The sequence below is a fragment of the Pezoporus wallicus genome, unplaced genomic scaffold (genome assembly GCF_028554395.1).
Source record: "Pezoporus wallicus isolate ANWC-B61680 ecotype Strahan unplaced genomic scaffold, APGP_CSIRO_Pwel_v1 contig_3817, whole genome shotgun sequence".
In the NCBI taxonomy this organism is placed as follows: Eukaryota; Metazoa; Chordata; class Aves; order Psittaciformes; family Psittacidae; genus Pezoporus; species Pezoporus wallicus.
The window spans coordinates 4,218,218-4,236,239 of NW_026635157.1; the positions used below are offsets into that span (position 1 = coordinate 4,218,218).

The 18,022-nt window shown below is 42.5% G+C and overlaps 1 protein-coding gene across 8 annotated transcripts in view; it reads left to right on the forward strand.

The window, feature by feature from the left end:
• TULP4 (TUB like protein 4) overlaps positions 1-9,814 on the forward strand; it is a 156,650-nt gene extending 146,836 nt beyond the window's left edge. For 7 of the 8 annotated variants that reach the window (XM_057406695.1, XM_057406734.1, XM_057406742.1 and 4 more), the window contains 3 exons: positions 963-1,106; positions 4,695-7,276; positions 9,000-9,814. In XM_057406695.1, the coding sequence (XP_057262678.1) occupies positions 963-1,106; positions 4,695-7,276; positions 9,000-9,116 (2,843 nt within the window). In that variant the 3' untranslated portion in view covers positions 9,117-9,814. The remainder of the gene's footprint in view (positions 1-962; positions 1,107-4,694; positions 7,277-8,999) is intronic. The other variant, XR_008971869.1, reaches the window with a different exon arrangement.
• The last annotated feature ends 8,208 nt before the right edge of the window (positions 9,815-18,022 follow it).

The following is an 18,022-nucleotide window of genomic DNA, read 5'->3' on the forward strand; positions in this document are numbered from 1 at the left end:
CTTTTTTTTTTCCTGTGTTTCATTATATAGTTAGATCAGGACTACATAATGATGCCCTTGATGCAGAATTAGTTAAATAGATATCTTTTGTGGCTATATTGACTACTATCAGACAAGAGATGGACTCCAAACTGCTGGGGAGAGGACTTTCTCTGGCCCAGCCTCTGGACAGAGGTTGTCTTCTCTGGATCTTGTCATCCTGGGGACAACCAGTGCTACTATTGAAGGGCCGTGGCACCTTCCTCTTAATAAAATGTTATGGAAACCCTCAGGTTTATTCCGGCTACTTGTTGGTTTTTTTTTCCCAAGTAATATATGACTTTTTGACATCTGCATTTGCAATGATTGTCAAAAGGTAGTGTAAGAATGACCCTACTGGGTCAGACGAGAGGTCATTCTGATTTTCTCATTCAGTGACAGATAGGTAGAGAAGGATATAAGTGTAGAGTAAGTGTATAGTGACACTTCCTTCAAATATTCTCCCTGTCTCCAGTCATTAGGGTCCCAGGGAGTTCCTAACCCAGGAGGAGTTCTTTTGTATGTAGTAACCCTCAACAGATTTTGCTTCCTGAGAGCTTTCCAGTTTTCCACTAAACTCATACAATTCAGTAACATCCTTTGGTGAAGAGTTCCAAAAGTAGAATGGAAAAATTATCTTCCTTCCATAAAAAATAAATGTGAATACAAGATGACATAATTCATTATTTCTACATACTATTTAACTACAGAAATGTCACTTTTGTTTAAAGAGAAATAGCAGAAAGTAACAATATCTTTCAACTCTGTTTATGCAAAGTGTTGCATAGTGATTCAGCTATGAGTGGCCCATACTTGCATTTTTTCATTAATACAGTAAATAACAATAGTCATAGCCCTTCTTTCTGGTTTGAATTGATTCTTTATTATCTTTAGATGCTCTTTATGTAGCAGATTATTTATTTATTGTTAAATTGTCTCTCCAGTAATATATAAAACCAGTTTGCTGCATCTGCAGCCCCGGCAGATGACAATATATCTCCCAGAAGTGCGGAAGATTTCAATGGACTACATTAACCTGCCTGTCTTTAATCCAAATGTTTTCAGTGAAGACGAAGATGATTTACCAGGTAAGGAGCAGCTGGAGGTCTACCATGTTATGGGTTAAGCTAGATGGAGGGCAGATCACTTGTGTCACTAGTCCCCTCTGGTAAACACACAAATCAAAATCCCTTAGTCTGATAGGTGGTGGTGCTGTAAAACTGAATTAGAATAAGGCTAGTATGTATTATGGACACTGTTTTCTAAAACATTGGAAAATGTAATCCGTATGGAGCTGCTAAGTTTCAAGTTCATTGGAAAAATGATCATTTTCTTTTAGTTCACTAAGTATTCTCCAGAGACCATTATTCCACAGAATTCTCCTTGCATTCTGCACCTTTGGAGGGCAGAACTGTAACATGTTGGAAGCCAAAAAGGTCGTTCTCATGACCTGATGGCAGCAAAGTACAGATAGGAGCTTGGCTTGGAGGGCAGGTTCCCATAAAACTCAGCCACCCTTTGAGAAGTGATAAACACCCATTTGGATTTTTATCAATAACAAGTCTTACAGAGAGGCTAAAATAGTGACATAGTCTATAAACAAGGGGGATCGGGAAGAATTTCTCATTTCACTGGGATGTGAGGTAGCAGAAGACTCAAGCAGTGCAGGGAAGGCTTGGGTGCAGGTAATGTGAATGTGGCAGGTAAAAGAACTGGAAGTACTCAGGAGCTGCTCCAATAAAAAAAAAAAAATCATGCCAATAAAATTAGCAAATAATAATAAAGAAGATAAATTAATATATTTTCAGAATTTTCACATCAGTGAGGGATTTCTGTTGCCAGGTTACAGGTTTCAGAAAGTAATAGAAAAATAGAAAAAAAAAGAAGTTAATACCAAGTTTTCATATCCCTTCCTGAAAATTGGATTAGATCTTCAATATCAATTCCTTTTATATTATTAAAAGAGATGAAATAGTACTCAGAATTGCAGGCTGATGAACACCAGATATAGGCATATAGTTAGAGAGCTTTGTTACAGCCGTTTGAGAAGTCTGGTAAAAGAATCATCCTACTCTGTCCTCAGTAACAGCCTTCCTCTTCTTGTCCACTTTTTTCTTTCTACTTTTTTTCTGAAAATTGATTTGTGTCTTAACAAACGGAGGCTGCGTAAGTCTCCAGAAACATTTTTGTGGATATCCTTTCTTAAAGCCTGCATCTAAAGGAAAAAAGTGTCATATATTAATGGGAAAAAAATATTGCAGTGTAAATAATGATTATATGTTAGATAAAAACAAACCTTTGTACAAAGCTGCTCTTGGGAAATGGATTGTTCATAGTGAGGTACTCTTAATGTAGTCAGTAAAGATTTGGCAAGGCAAATGGAGAGTGAATTGATTTAACTTGCAGATTATGCAAACAAATAAATTAAAAAATAAAAACCAAATAACATTGGTTTTAAACACTGTGGGATATTAAGCAACACCACAATGAATGAGGTTTTGTTTGACAAGGCACTTAATACCCATGACAGCAACATTGTGGGTTGCTCAAACCAAGCTAACAATTAAACCTCAAGCTCTGGTGGATAAATTGCTAACCTGAAGGCATCAGGATGAAAGCGTTGCCTGCCAGCCAGGCACAGAGCCACGCTGCCTTAGGGTCAGTTAAGTTTAGCTGTCAGTCTTCTTCTAAAGGAATGAACAGAACTACCATAAAAATTAGCCACAGACCTAGCTGTACACCTACTACATTCAGACTGTTGCTGATAAAAGCCTAATGCCATTGAAAATGTAATTATAGGGCATAGGTAGATGACTAGAATTTTAATTAGAAATTAATCAGGAACTGGCAGCAACCGGAAGAGTCCTGAATAATGGATCTCTTGCCTGATCTGGTCTTGCAAATTTGGGGTCTGCACACAGTCTGGCACATGTAAATGATCCTAGATATGACTGTAGGATCCTGGAGCCTAATCTCTTTTCTTCTCATAAACCTGATGATGCAACTCGCTTGCCATTTTCTGTGGGTTGTATACAAAAAGAATCTGCAAGATTATTAGGGGGTTTAATATACTGTTTAGTGTTTCTCCTCATTGTATTCTGTTCCTTCTTATCTTTCCTTCTGCACCTGTACTTGGGTCCAGTGTCCTCATTTCCCTGTCCGGCTCCAGCTTTTCAGTGGTAGCCTCTGTTGCAATCACTCTCGCCACTTTTTGCAGAAGGAATTGCAAGCAGTTGAGATAGCTCCATGCTTTTGCTTAACCTCATCAGAATTGCTTCTTACCTCCCTGTCCTTTGTTCCCAGCACCACATGTGGAAAACTTTTCCTATATACATATGCTTCTTTTCACATTCCTGATTGCAGCCAGTCCAAATGTTTATGCTGAAGTTGCCCTGACTACAGCCCCCACTTCTTGAATCTTTTTGGCTTCCCATCTATTTTCTCACATCTTCCCCTTACATTTCTGTTCTGGCTTCCCATCTATTTCCTCACATACTTTCCTTACAAATCTTCTTTCAGGAACTTTTATAAATTTTGTCTGCATTTCATTCTGTTATATTCCTCTCTCTTATTTGTTTTAGCTTCCCTCTTTTTGCGTTACTGGTTGCTTTGTCACCTACTATACTCAAAAACACTTTTCCTGACTGCTCTCTGCTTTTCACGACAACAAATGTCCAAGTTGGAGCCCGTAACTGTTGTCAGATCAGGACAGGCTTGAAGACCATCACTTCACCTTCCTCCCAAAGCTGGGTTCAGCACGGCACACTGGCACCTGAATGGCTCCAGGGGGAGTCATCCTGTGCCAGTAGGGGCTTTTCTGTGCCTTACCATTAAGAAGCAGGAGCCCTAGAGGAAGTCAGAAGTCAGTGTTAGTGGTCCTAGGGCTAGGGGCAGAGAAGAAGGTACTAGGACTAGGGGCAGCCATGGGTTTCTGAGTGGATTATCTCTGCTATGTTTTGTTGATGTATTTACTATCAGAAGACTCTCCCTGAAAACTAGTGAGTCTTGATTCAGCAAAACATACTGATTTTGGCAAAAGTAGTTAAAATTAGATGATGAGTCAGTGGTAATTCAGATTCTGAAAGTCTGTGAGAATCATAATGTAGACTGAAAGCAAGGTCTGAACTTCACCTCTGAATCATCACTCCCAAGAAGTTACTTTGAAGTTGATCACCAGCTATTACAAATAGATATTGTGCAGTGGGAATCAGTGGAGACTGGCTGGCTGACTTGTTCAAACTAAGCTCTTATCCATTGACTCGGGGATCTGATAGAAGGCCATCCAAATGCAGCAGAGTTGCTTAAGCAAGTTATGTAAAGGTAGCTAGTAGTTTAAGAAGTCAAAGGTAAAGTGTAGTGACAAAGTACAAAAGAAACCTCCTGTTTCCAAATTTTATGTCAATGCTGCCATGAAATTTTCCCATTAAACATTTTTTAGGAGCCCTCATGTCTTCCACAAGTGCTGAAGAAAACCCAAAAATATATGAAACACTGCTTGAGGAGGCTTCACTGTTTTAGTGCCTGTTAGCCAACCACTTGCCCATCTGCTGCAGCCAGCACAGGCTTGCGGCCCCTAGTCGCTTCAGGCAACCCCACAGCCATCATCGCATGCGAGGGTCCCTGGGGGGTCCATGGGACGCGGTGCAGCGGGTGATGGGCTGTGTCTGTCGTTGCAGTGCCGGGCGCGCCGGGCGCCCCTGCCAGCAGCCCGCCGTGCACCGTCAACATCCCCATCGCCCCCATCCACAGCTCGGCACAGGCCATGTCGCCCACCCAGAGCATCGGCCTCGTCCAGTCGCTGCTGGCCAATCAGAACGTGCAGCTGGATGTGTTGGCCAATCCGCCGGCGGAAGCGGGGGGCGAGGGGGCGGGGCCATTCCCAGGGCCTCCGGGTCGTTTCCCCGGGCCCGGGGCAGGGGGCGATATGGGCCGCGCTGCCCCTGTGCCCCCGGCTCTCGCCCCGCCACCTCCCGCGCCCCCCGCCATCACCCTGGCCGACCTGCGGGACCATGGCGACCGTGAGCACGAGCCCCTGACCAAGGCCAAGGCCCCACGGCCGGCGCCACAGCTGGTGGAAGGGGACGCCGTCATCTTCGGCGCCACTCCGGAGCTGCAGCTGAACAAGATGAACCCGCCGCCACCCTACCCTGGCACCATCCCCACTGCACCTCCTGCTGCCCTGCCACCACCCCCTGGCCCCCCACAGCCACCCCTCGACCTCTGCCTGAAAAAGGGGGAGTTCTCCCTTTACCCGGCAGGGCACTACCAGACACCACTGGGGTATGAGCGGATAACCACGTTCGACAGCAGCGGGAACGTGGAGGAGGTGTGCCGGCCTCGCACCAGGGTGCTCTGTGCACAGAGCACATACACCCTGCCGGGGCCCGGCAGCTCTGCCACCTTGCGTATCACCGCTGCTGAGAAGAAGATGCAGCAGCCCTGCACCAGCGCCACCCTGAACCGACTCACGGTCCCCCGTTACTCCATCCCAACCGGGGACCCACCACCCTACCCTGACATCGCCAACCAGCTGGCCCAGGGCAGAAGCATCGCGCAGAGGCTGGACAGCAGTATCATTCACGCGACTCTGCGGAGGAACAGCAGAGAGGCAGCCTTGAAAATGGCTCAGCTGGTGGATGGTCAGAGAGCCACCTTGCAACTTCCCCCAAAAGCCAAGAGCAATGTCATGACTGCGCAGTACCAGCAAAGAGTACCCACCGCCTTGTACACCTGCAGCCAGTGCAGCAGCAACAACGGCAGTGGTGGCGGCAGCAACCCAAGCGCTGGTGGTGTGGGCAGCATCACTAGTGCCAACGCTAGTAGCAGCACTTCCAATATTGGTGGCATGAGATCTGATCTGAGCACTGGCAGTGCCTCCCAGCACAGCTCCGTCATGGCTCACTCTGTCAGTACTTCGCCTCTGGCCTCCCAGTCCTCCTACAGCTTGCTGAGCCCGCCTGATAATTCCCGTGACCGAGCGGATTATATCAACTCCGCCTTCACGGAGGATGAGGCTCTATCTCAGCACTGCCCAGTGGAGAAATCAATACGGCACGCACCCATGTCCCTGGCGGAGGCTGCCCTCAATGTAAAACGGCCACCGCCATACCAGTGGGACCCTATGGTGAGTGAAGAGATATGGGTTCCTCAGGAAAGGACATCTCAGAGCTCAGTGCCCAACCCTCTAAAACCGACTCCTCTTATTATTGGTCAAACTCAACATCTAGATATGTCTCGAGTACCATTTGTTTCCCCCAAATCTCCAACCAGTCCCACTGCCACTTTCCAGACGAGTTATGGGGTTGGAGTACCTTACCCAGGAAACTACAGTGCCCCTCCCCTGCAGGGAATGCAGCCTCCCTGCTCCCCCAAAGAAGCTCTGGCTCCAACACAGTTTGCACAGCAGGAGCCCTCAGTTGTGCTTCAGCCAGGTTATCCATCCAACCTCTCCTATTGCCCTTTGCCACCCATGTACCCGGGAAGTAGCGCCTGCTCTAGTTTACAGCTACCACCAATCGCCTTGCACCCATGGAGTTCCTACAGCACCTGCCCACCCGTACAGAACCCCCAGGGCACCTTGCCCCCCAAACCACTCCTTGTGGTGGAGAAGCCGGTGATGTCTCCCCCGCCGGCAGAGCTGCAGGGCCATGTGGGCACAGAGGTGATGGTGGAGACGGCAGACACCTTCCAGGAAGTGCTCTCCTTGACAGAAAGCCCCGTTCCTCAAAGGACAGATAAATTTGGCAAGAAGAGCCGGAAGCGCTTGGACAGTCGAGCTGAGGAAGGAAACGTGCAAGCTATCACTGAGGGCAAGGTCAAAAAGGAGGCAAGGACGCTAACTGACTTCAATTCGCTAATATCCAGCCCCCGGCTGGGGAGGGAGAAGAAGAAGGTTAAGAGCCAGAAAGACCAGCTGAAATCCAAGAAGCTAAATAAGACAAACGAGTTTCAGGACAGTTCAGAGAGTGAGCCAGAGCTTTTTATCAGTGGGGATGAACTGATGAACCAGAGCCAGGGCAGCAAAAAAGGTTGGAAAACCAAAAGGAGTTTGAGGACAGCCAGTGAACTGGATGAATTCAAGTGCCGGAAGGCCAGCGAGAAGGAGGATGGCAGGCTGGGGAGCCAGGGCTTTGTATATGTGATGGCCAACAAGCAGCCGCTCTGGAATGAGGCGACACAAGTCTACCAGCTGGACTTCGGAGGGCGGGTGACCCAGGAGTCAGCAAAAAACTTCCAGATTGAGCTGGAAGGACGACAGGTAGGAGGGGTGGTACACGAGGGCCAGGGTGGGGAGTGGGCAGGGGAAAGCCATGCCAGGAATGAGCTCTGCCTCTCATGCAGAGAGTGTCTCCCTCTTGTGTGAGCTGCTCTGTGAAGAACAGCTTTGTCATATGGTTGATAAAAAGCAACCATCAAAGGTCTGGATTCGGAACAGAAGGTAAAGTTCAGTTGTAAAGCAAATGTACAAAATAGGTTTGGTTTTACTGCAGTCAGACATGGGAATAAGGGCCTCCTCTGGTCCCACTGGCTCTCACTTCTGGAAGTGGGTTTTGTAATAAGCACAACATACCTCCCCTGTGGTAGCTGCGTTTGCTGTCAGTGGTTGTGGATGGCAGCTATCTGAGTGAACGCTGCAATGCTCACAAAAGTTAGCCAGTCAGAGGACAGCCAAGGCAGAGGTGATGGATGAGCAGTTAGGTTCCCTCCATGCCAAAATTTCCCCTGTGGGTTACCAGGCCTCTGGTTCTGGTTCTTAATGCTAGACCATTCCCAGAACAAAGCATTCCTGAGCTGCTTCTGACCCACCGATGGGTAGAGGGGTCTGTGGATAGTTCAGAAAACCCCACGTTTAATTTTAGGCTCTGGGCCCAAGTGGGATGTTACTACACCAAATCCAGGCTATTAAGTGGTAGTAATCATCAGGACACTGAGACTTAGGAGACACATACTTATTTCATTGTCCAGCTCTCTCATCACTGCAAGTCACTTTTGATTTATTAGAAGACATCAAGGCTGTCAAGTCCCTCTGATTTAAATGGGGCGTTAGATGTCTTAAATATCCAACATGCATGACCCCTGGTAGTCTCTTGATTTTGTTCCTCTGTAACAATAGCTCATTAGAAAGGCAGTCATCAGAGCTATTTATATTCCTTTCTTTGGTTAAATGGCTTTGGATACATGCCCATGGGCAGCTGTGCTAAATCACCTTGCTGCAGGCTTTGTTGGTGGGGGAGCAAAGCCTGACTCAGCTTCCGCAGACAGCCTCCATTCTAGCTCAGGGTTCTTCACTGTAGAGCAAATACGATCTGGGCTTCTCATGAAGCAAATAAAAAATCAATAATAATAGGCCAAACTTAAGATGTTCCCTGTGGAACAGCAACACTACCTGACTAGCCTTGCTTTACATTTCAAACATCTCCCATGGTCCCTCATTCTTGGTACAGTTATGTGCTTGTGAAGTTTATGCAAAGGAAAACAGAACTGCCAAGAACATGCAGCTTACCAGCTATGGAGTGCTAGTGTCAGGAGATTGGTTATTCCCCTTCCCTGAAAGCTTCTTTCTTTGAAAAGAAAATCTGTTTCCCTGATGGGCTGATGATTGGATCTCTCCAAGGGAGAGAATGGTATTTTACTGCATGAAGCATGTTGCTGGTGTAACTCATATCTGCTGCAGTAGTTGATGACAATTTCCTTACATCAATGCTGTATACAGTCTAGTATGTTTTAAAGCTCAATTTACTCTATAAATTTGAATATTGTAGTCAAATGCTCCATACAGCACAATAGTACGGTGTTGTTACTCTTCCTTGGCTTTGTACCCCATTCTGTGAGTAGCCCCATTCATATTAGCTCAGGAGGTGAGGTGTTTGTACAAAGGAGCAAAACCATTTTGCTTTTATTCTTCTCTGGTTCCTTTCCTGTGGATCACTTTTTTTGACCTTGTCCTCTTTTTCTTTCCCTTCTCTTCCCCTGCTTCCCAGGTGATGCAGTTTGGAAGGATTGATGGCAATGCTTATATTTTGGACTTTCAGTATCCATTTTCTGCAGTGCAAGCCTTTGCTGTTGCTCTGGCTAATGTGACTCAACGCCTCAAATGAACAAGCAGAGACTGGAGAGAGGAAAATGTTAACCTCAGAAAGTCCAACCCGGAAAATGTCAGGGCAGCCTGCTTTAGGTGTGCAGAGGTGCCTGGGAGTGAAGAAGGCAGTAAAACTGGAAAAGTCTCTTGGTGCCCAACAGAAGGGCATTAATTCTAATCAGTCATGGGGTAGAGGGTGGGGGGCTGTTTTCTGTTTCATTTGTTTGTTTGTTTGTTTTCAGGTGTTTGGTTTTTTTCCTTTGAAGCATTGTGCTGGGTCTCAGAAAGAGCAAGGGTTGAGAGCCATTCAGTGTTACTTGGAGAAGTGTGGCTTTTGGCTTGTGGTGGTTCTGCCGTGTTTGCTACAGTAGCTCATGTAAGCTCATAGGGGGATTAAAAAAGACTGCTCTTTTTGATAGATTGCCTTATATCATGTTGTTCTTTTTAAAACAGGGAACATAACTTTTTTTCTGGTCCAGTTTGTACTACTACTACATCAGTGATAGCAGCAAAAAAAAACAAAAAAGAAAAAAAAAGAAGCTATAATACTTGAAGACACAGGTTTCTTCTTTGATATCTGATAGTAACTGAGCATCACAGGTTCCAAGGAGGCATATGTAGGTCAATGTTTAATTTATAAATAATGATGTATTATTAAGAAGAGAAACAGTTGTTACCAATGGGTGGTTTAAAACCCCACTGTATTGAAGAAGTTGATGTCTGCTTGTTTTGTGTGCTGTTATTGGGGATAAACATCTTTCAGTAGGTGATGGAAGATAAAGGAGCAATTACAAGCATTGCTTCTTTTGTTATTGGGGGATAAACATCTTTCAGTGGGTAACAGAAAATAGGAGAGGAAGTAATCACAAGCACCACTTCTTTGCTCATACTGATCAGCAGTATTCTCTGATTTGGTAGCTGGGAGAGGTACAGTGTGAGCAGGTGTACCTCTGAGGCCACACCTGTACATACTCCTCATTTAAACATGTTTACACTTCATAAACAAAGCAGGTGAGAAAGCCCAGTGTATTCAGTCTTAGCAATCAGTATGAATCAAGTTCTACAACAGTGTAGAGGAAGGAGACAGAAGTGTAACAAGTCATGACAAGCAACAGTTTCATGAGGAAAGTAGTTTCAGTACAGGAAACAACATCGTGGCTGGCTGGAGAACAAATGAGTTGAAAGAGGAAAATAAAAATGGACAGAATCATCCCTCTTATCATCTTGCTACTTGACTAGTCTTTGTGACTGTTGTTTGAGAATATAATGCTCCAGCTAAGAGCAGGAAGCCAAGTTTACGTGGAGTATTACAAAGGAAGGGTTCATAACAGTAGCATGACTCTGTGGTTCTTTCTGGTGGACATGCAGACCTGTTGTGCATTTCAGAAGGGTTACTTGCACAGAAGAGTTTCTGTGTTGTCAATGTGTTGTGCACATGCTTATTTGCTTTCTTTTTCCTCCTTGCCTGCATTTTGATACGGAAGTAGTTTGCCCAGTAACACACAAACCCCCAAACTATTGATGTTATTATTTGGACATTAGATTACAAAATGTAACTGCAGATTTCCTTCAGAAATTACTCTTTCAAAGTGAAAGGCACACTGAGAAAGTTATGTTGGTTGAGGTGTCAATGGCTGCTTTGTCTTTCATCCATGGTTTAACTTCTCACTTGAAAAACTTGTTATAACTTAAGATGAATAGGTGTGCTTTTCTTTCTTTACTTAAATCCTAATGGTAGGGCAGGTGTGTGTTCCATTTGGTTCATTCTAGAGGAACATATAGCATAACATACTGCATAAGACCCTGCTGTATTAGAGGTTATCAGCATGCAGTGAGTTTACACCTGCTCTGCTGAGGCTTCTAGAAATGTACAGCACACAAGGAGTAATGCCAATCAGGAGGGAGTTTCAGAGGGTTGCCAAGGGAGATAATGGGGCAGATCATCCACAGGTTATGTGCAGCAGGGTAAGTCCAGGAAAAACGACATGCAAGATTATTTCTTTAGAGAGAGGAAGCAGAGGTAGGAAGGAAAGAGGGGGGAAGTAGATGGTACCATGCCTGTATTATCCCAAATCTCAGCAGCTTTTGCTTGCATGTAGGAGTGGTCAAGCACAACATTCCCCTTGGCATCTAGCTGATTGTTGTTTGCTTCAATTAAGATTTTTCCATCAGTTGTCTGGGCCCATTTGTTTTCTTTCTCACATGAGTGATTATTCAACAGTTTGAGTGCCTGTGTGTATACTGTGTGTGGAACAGAGGAACTGGAATGGGCTTGGTTCCGGTCCCTTTAAAATCAGTGGAGGTGTTTCCCCTGTATTTTTGTGGATGAAGCACTGTTAAGCCCTTTATATTGAGTTACATACTGTACAAACAGTAGGTTGAATTCTCAGTCCACTGAATCCAGTCAGTACACAAGGAGGAAGGTTGGCTGATGAGAATCTTCACCTGCCCTAACATCTGTGGTAACCAGTCATACCCTAATTACAGTATAACAGGTAGGCACTGAACACCATAAGAGAAGAAACATACCCTGGCTTGCTTGCTTGCTGAGGGAAGGGCCGCTCAGTTACATGCTAGAAATCTTCAGCTGAAAGAAACATCAGTAGTTTTAAGCCAAAATTGTTAATACATGGAACCAACATGAATGTTTTTTTTTTCTGAACAAAATCTAACCTAAATAGAAGGACTTCTGCATGTGGTTTCTTTAACCTTCCAGGGAACAATATTCCTCTTCACCTGGTTCATTCCAAGTTTTTCCAGTTATCAGCAGTTTTATGCAAATGAAGAACTGAGAAATGAAACCTGATACAACAAGTAGTAGAGTTAGTAATTTGGTTTCACTGGCCCAGGTCATGATTGTGTCCTTCTGATGGCACACACAAGGAGTCTTGGCATAGAAAGAGACCTCATTTCTGCCCCAGCAAAGCGCAAGGAATAATTATCAAAAATTTGGAAACTAAATACAATTCCCAACATACTTCCCATTTACTTCTCAGAAAATGCTATAGGATAAGGTAATCTTTGTATCTTTGAAATACAAAGTCCCTTTGAAATAAAGTCCCTTTAATTGAGGATTTCAATAACATAGAGAATAGCCCATATTAGGTATATACTGAGAAATATATAGAATTTTAATGACGGAATGAAATTTATGCAAATATCTGGGTGTGCAACTGGATCCTGAATTATACAAAGAACAAGTGAAAGTGACAGTTGTTTCATTTTTCATTGGGATACAATATAGGAAACAAATTTAAAAGCCTCTTCCAAAATAATCACTTAAATCCTGAAGATTGCTATTGCATTCAGCCAAAAGATAGATATTACATTTTCTGTTCTATTAGTAAATCCCTGGTTTCCTGTGGATAACTGAGTTCTTCTAGGAAGAATGTAGCAGTGTTCAGAAATATCTAGTTCTTTTATACATACAGTAATTCCCAGTAGTTAAGTATGTTTTTCCCAAAGCTTTTTTTCAGTTGTGCAATATTTGTGACAGTCTAGGGGTTTTACTTTTTTTGTTTGTTTGTTTGTTTGTTTAGGTTTTGGGGTTTTTTAGGGATTTTTGAGTGTGGTTTTTTTAAGATAATTTAATGCAGATTTCCTGTTGATGTCCAAAAGACAAATTATTTATCTTGCATAATGTAATAAGTGATTTAGGGATTATTTTATTACTATGTATCAGTGAGTTACACACACTTTCTTATTTATATTTATAAAGCATCTTTGTAAGTAATTGCTTGCTAGCAGGATGTTTTGCTGCAAGAAATTAAAAATGCATATAGGAAGACCTGTTTTTGCTGGATAGTGTGCAGAATTCCATAATGCAGGCAGGCAAAATTATCTGTTGGCAGCTGAACACAGTGAGTTTGCTGTGAAGGATTGTAGATTACAAAGACTGTAGACGACTTCTTTGGGACCTGCAAAAATTTGTCCTTCTCCACGGTTTTCCTCTTTTGTTTCTAGCTTAATTCACTTGGGAGCTTCCAGCAGAGTCTAAAAATTGGTAGTTGAAGTCTGGTATGAAGTGCACCATGCATGGAGTGGTAAATTTTAGCTTGAAACAGTGAGAATATCATGGTTCTGCAACATGGTAAAAGACTGTAAGAAGGAGGGGAGTGAAAGAGGAAAAAGATGAGTTACTACATTAATAATTTTGCACTGAGTTCCAGAGGTAGCAGCAATATGTGCCATGGGCTGCCTGAGTACCAGTAAATCTGCACAAAGCTTCTTATCAGTTAAATAAACTTTCTGTGATGCAACCACAAGTAAAACAGCTTCACATTTCTCTCCTCAGTTTTGTTCCATTGTTTTTATGAAGATGCGTGAAAGTCTACCAGCATGAAAGATCTTTGATGAGCCTTGAGCCTAGACTTTCTGTAGGTCCAGGCTTTCCATGATGTGACTTTTTAATGTCCTCTCATGAATTCCAAACAGATTTTGGAGGTTGCCTGATCATTGCCTTAGACATTTTCTGTGCATTTGCTTTTTGCAGCCTAATGTCTGTGATCCTGTTATGTTGGTGCCCTGTTACCTGTCAGTTTAAATCCACATATGAAGAATGCAGCACATGCAAAAACTGATATGATTGAGAGAAAAGGGAGAGAAGACAGAGTAAGTTTTCACTGGCTTTTCTTTAACTTTTATGAATGTTTCCCAGAGCAACATGTTCAAACTGCACATTTCTGGAGACCCCAAACCACTCCAGACCAGCAAATCTGACTCGAAGATTAGTAACACATGAGCCACTTGCATGGCATGCTGACAGAGGGCCAACTTCTAGCCTCACTACATGTTTACACCAGAATAAATAGGAGAGTAGAATCTGACCCAAAATATACTTTCCCATTACTGTGTGATTATAAGGAACAACTTATATGACCCATGTATCCTCTTAAGAAAATTATAAAGCATTAGCCAACAACAGTTGACAGTTTTGTATAACCCCCCCTTGAAGAATCGTAGATTTTTGCTTTTTATTCCTGTTTCTAGGATTCCATCAGGAGAGCAAGGTGTTTATGTTGTTTAGAGATTGATATAATAGATTTCCTGGCATGAGAGCAAATGTTCTTATACTGCTGACAAAAATGGAAAAATTCTGGTAAATTAATTTTCCCATTTTCTAGTCCCTTCACCTTCAAGGCAAGCACAATCCGCCATCCCCAAATACCAGTTTAGAGTCCTGCTACCCTCAGGAGTAGTCCACAGGTAGGCACCACAGGTCCTCTTTGCAGGACTGGAATTTACATGCACCATTCTTCAAGGAATAAGATTAATTACTACTTGTGAACCGTGGGCTATGGGAATGATTTTATCTTTGTATTTATTTAATTTTCATCTGAAAAAATATGCAGAGAAGTTCTAAGATTAAAAAGCTCAGCTTTGTATGTTGTCTGATACCTCTGAAGATGTATCAGGAGGTAATTTCTTTGGGCATTTTGATTGCTGCTGCATCTAGAAAATTAGATTTTTAAGACAAAAGCAATTAACTAAATAAAAGAATGAAACAGGATTCAGTGAAGCAGTTCTTGCTAAGAAAATTAAGAACTTCATCCTTCAACTTTTGATTTTACAAACTGATCTATAATGAGAAATGTGTACTTCAAGGCAAATTGATTGTTGTGGAGAACTATGCCAGTGCTCAGGTTTGCTGATCCAGAGCTGACTGCAGGATCAAACAAAATGATTGTGTGAGACTTAAAATTAGATAAATGAAAATACCAAATACTTACCTATCCAGAGCATTCGATAAAAAAAATAGATGGTGTAACGTTAAAGCCTGCCAGTTTATTCTTAGTGCTTGCCCTCCAGTTTACACTGTTACAAATTTAAAGATAGGGTCTGATTCAGCAATTCGGAATCCTGTCAAATGTTGTCTATATGTGGCCTGTTTATCTTAGTGGCCAAGTAAATGGTTTAAAAAATGGCTTAAGATTAATAATAAAAGAGGAATATTTTTGAACAGTGTTCAGCCACCCGAGTTTCAAGTAATTCACTGGCATAGTGCTGGGCTTGTAATTCCTACTTAGGTTGTTTTAAGCTGTTCACAACTTTCCTAATTTTCCATTTGGTTCTTTTGCTTGCTTGATACATGTTTCGCCTTTGGTTGCCGTTTGTTTCACCGTTTCTGCATTCACTGCTCTTTTTTCTTTCTGTGTGTTGCGCTTTTGGGGAAGGGTATGTCTGTTCAAGATCTCATTGTTTATTGTAGATAAAATATATGGTGTTGTGGAATAGCATGGGGATGCATTTGATTGAAAAGGCACTGTAGCGTTTCCTGAAAAAGAAGGGGAGTTGCATTTGTTTCTAAATGCGTTATTCTGGTACTATAACTTTGACTGTGATTTGGAATTTTTTTTTTTCTTTTTGTTTGTTTTTTTGTTTGTTTTTGTTTGTTTGGTTTTTGGGGTTTTGTTTTGGTTTTTTGTTTTTGTTTTTTACCATTAATTTAATGAGCATATAGACATGCAGGTGCATGTGTTCTTAAGCCAGCAAGCCCAGCATGTGTTTTCTTCCAGCTGTTGAAAATCTGGTACACGCTTTGTGTACTTCTACATACCTGTCCTAGTTTTTAAATACATTTCTTGGAATCTCAATTTTTTTGGTTTTGTTTTTTTGTTTGGGTATTTTTTTCTCCTCAGTATACCATGGTATACTTGGTTTCCATTGTATTTAAAAACGACGCTGATATGCCTCTCCTTTTATGTATTTTGTGTAATAGATTTTGCAGAAGGTGCCTAGAAAGCATTGTTGGTTTCCCTATAAAAATGTGGTTTGTCCAGATTCTTTACTGTCTACATGATTGAGAGGTGGACTGATTGCCCTATTTTTCCTTGATGGAGTTGTAAGAGTTGTCCAGCTGTTGCTTAATAAAATTTTGCAGACAATTCCTTACGTGTTTTTGTTGCATTCTGCATCTTGTCAAGCACCTTAAATAATTTTAAAGCAGATGCCAAATCTGCGCTGGAAAGACCTGAATAATTAACAGCCAGATGCCATTATGCTTTGTCTTTTTAATAACTGTGTCCACAAGTTCCACTGAACCTGATGTGTGTACCAGCCCATCATACTTTGTGTCGTTCATACGGGAGGGTGGATGGCAAAGATCTCATGGTAATAACATTTCTCTCTGGCTGGATATCAGCCAATTCTTGTGCTACTTCATCTCTGCTTTCTTGCCTTTTTGAGGAAATTACCTTTGGGTTTTGTGGTACTTCTCATTTTGTCATTCATATACTGAAAAGTTTAAAATTGCCATGAGGGATTCCTCTGTCTTGTCATCTTTAACAACAGAATAAAATGCAGTGATGGCCAGTGTTCATTTTCTGGTTTTTAACTAAAATGAGCATTCTGGGGGCTGAGAAAATAGAAAAGGTAGTGAAGTGGCTTACCTTGCATAGCAAACATACCGGTTATGGCACAAATGAGAGAATCCTGTTGTGGATCCTCATAATGGACCCAGAGTTTTGCAAGGATCTGTGCTGGATCCTCACCTGTTCACCATATTCATGGGTGGCCTTGAAAAGAGTTTGAACATGGAGCTACAAAGTTTGCTGATGATGTGAAGTTACTCAAAATACTAAAAGCAATGGACAATTGTCAGGAATCTCAGAAAGTGATTTTATGAAGGTCTTTGTGAAACTGCGTAATAATATAGCAGGCGAAAGTCAGTGCAGGTAAATGTGAAGTGATACACACGGGGAAGAAAAACAGTCCTAACTTCACATTTGCAGTAATGGTCTCATTAGAGAGACCACTCTACCACTCAGGAGAAACCTCTTGAGAGTTTGATAGGTCTCTGAAAACATCGCATTTCTTTGATGCTCAGCAGCAGTCAAAAGAGGGAAATAAAATATTGGTAATGATTAGAAGAATTGAGAGCGAAGCAAAAAATACAGGATCACCATATAAAATTGCATTCACCACACTGCACATACTGTGAGGTACTGGTCCCCTTGTCTCAGAAAAGTTAAAGATCTAGAGAAGATTCACAGAAGGGCAACATAAGGCACAAATCAACTGCTACATGAGGAATGACTGCAAAGGTTAGAACCCTTCACTCTGAAAAAGAGAGAGTTTAATGGGATTGCTGGAGAGACACCAAAAAAGGAGCAGTGTGGAAAAGTGGGAAGGGATTGTCTGTTGATTGTCTCTTCCTGCAGAAGAACTAGAAACTATAAGAAAAAAGTGAATAACAGTGGGACACGAAACCAAACAAAAAGAGGTGGTTCTTCAAAGAGGTGGGTAGCCAATGCTACTTTGACAAAGGGTGCTGCAATACAAGATGTTTACAAGATTTCAAGCAAGACTGGAAAAGTGTGTGAAAGAGAGATCCACTGGGACACTAAACAAGCTACAACAGGAGCAGAAAGCTCCCTGAGCTGAAAATAGTCAGAGGCTGGGAGAGTATTAGAGAAAATACAATATGAATTTGCTCTGTTCTCACTCTTCCTCAGGAATCCGCATATGGCTATTGTAGGAGACAAAATGCTGGGCTTAAATGGATTCTGTTTGTGAGCCAGTGTCACCAGGGCACAATCTTAAGCTTCAGCCACGGGGAATGAGGAGAAGAGGAAAGAGTCCCAGCCTGGTGTCTGAATGCTGTGCACTGCAGCCATGAAGAATCCTCTTCTAGTGCTTGGGGGTCTGCCAGTGTTCCTGAAATCTCCCTTAGCTCTAGATGAGTTTTCAGGGCTGCAATAAACAAAAATGTAAGCTTTTACAAAACTACCCTGGAAATATTCCTGTGATCATTGTGTGGCCCCGTAGAGGAACTAATAGCATTTACTTGTTCTTTTTGTATGTGACTGGTTGGTGGTGGTAATAGTGCTATCTTATTTTTATGATTTAAATGAACACAAGGGCTATTTGTTCCCAGTGCCCTCTATTTATACTGCCTGGTTTAAAGGTCAGGAAATGTGCTGACAG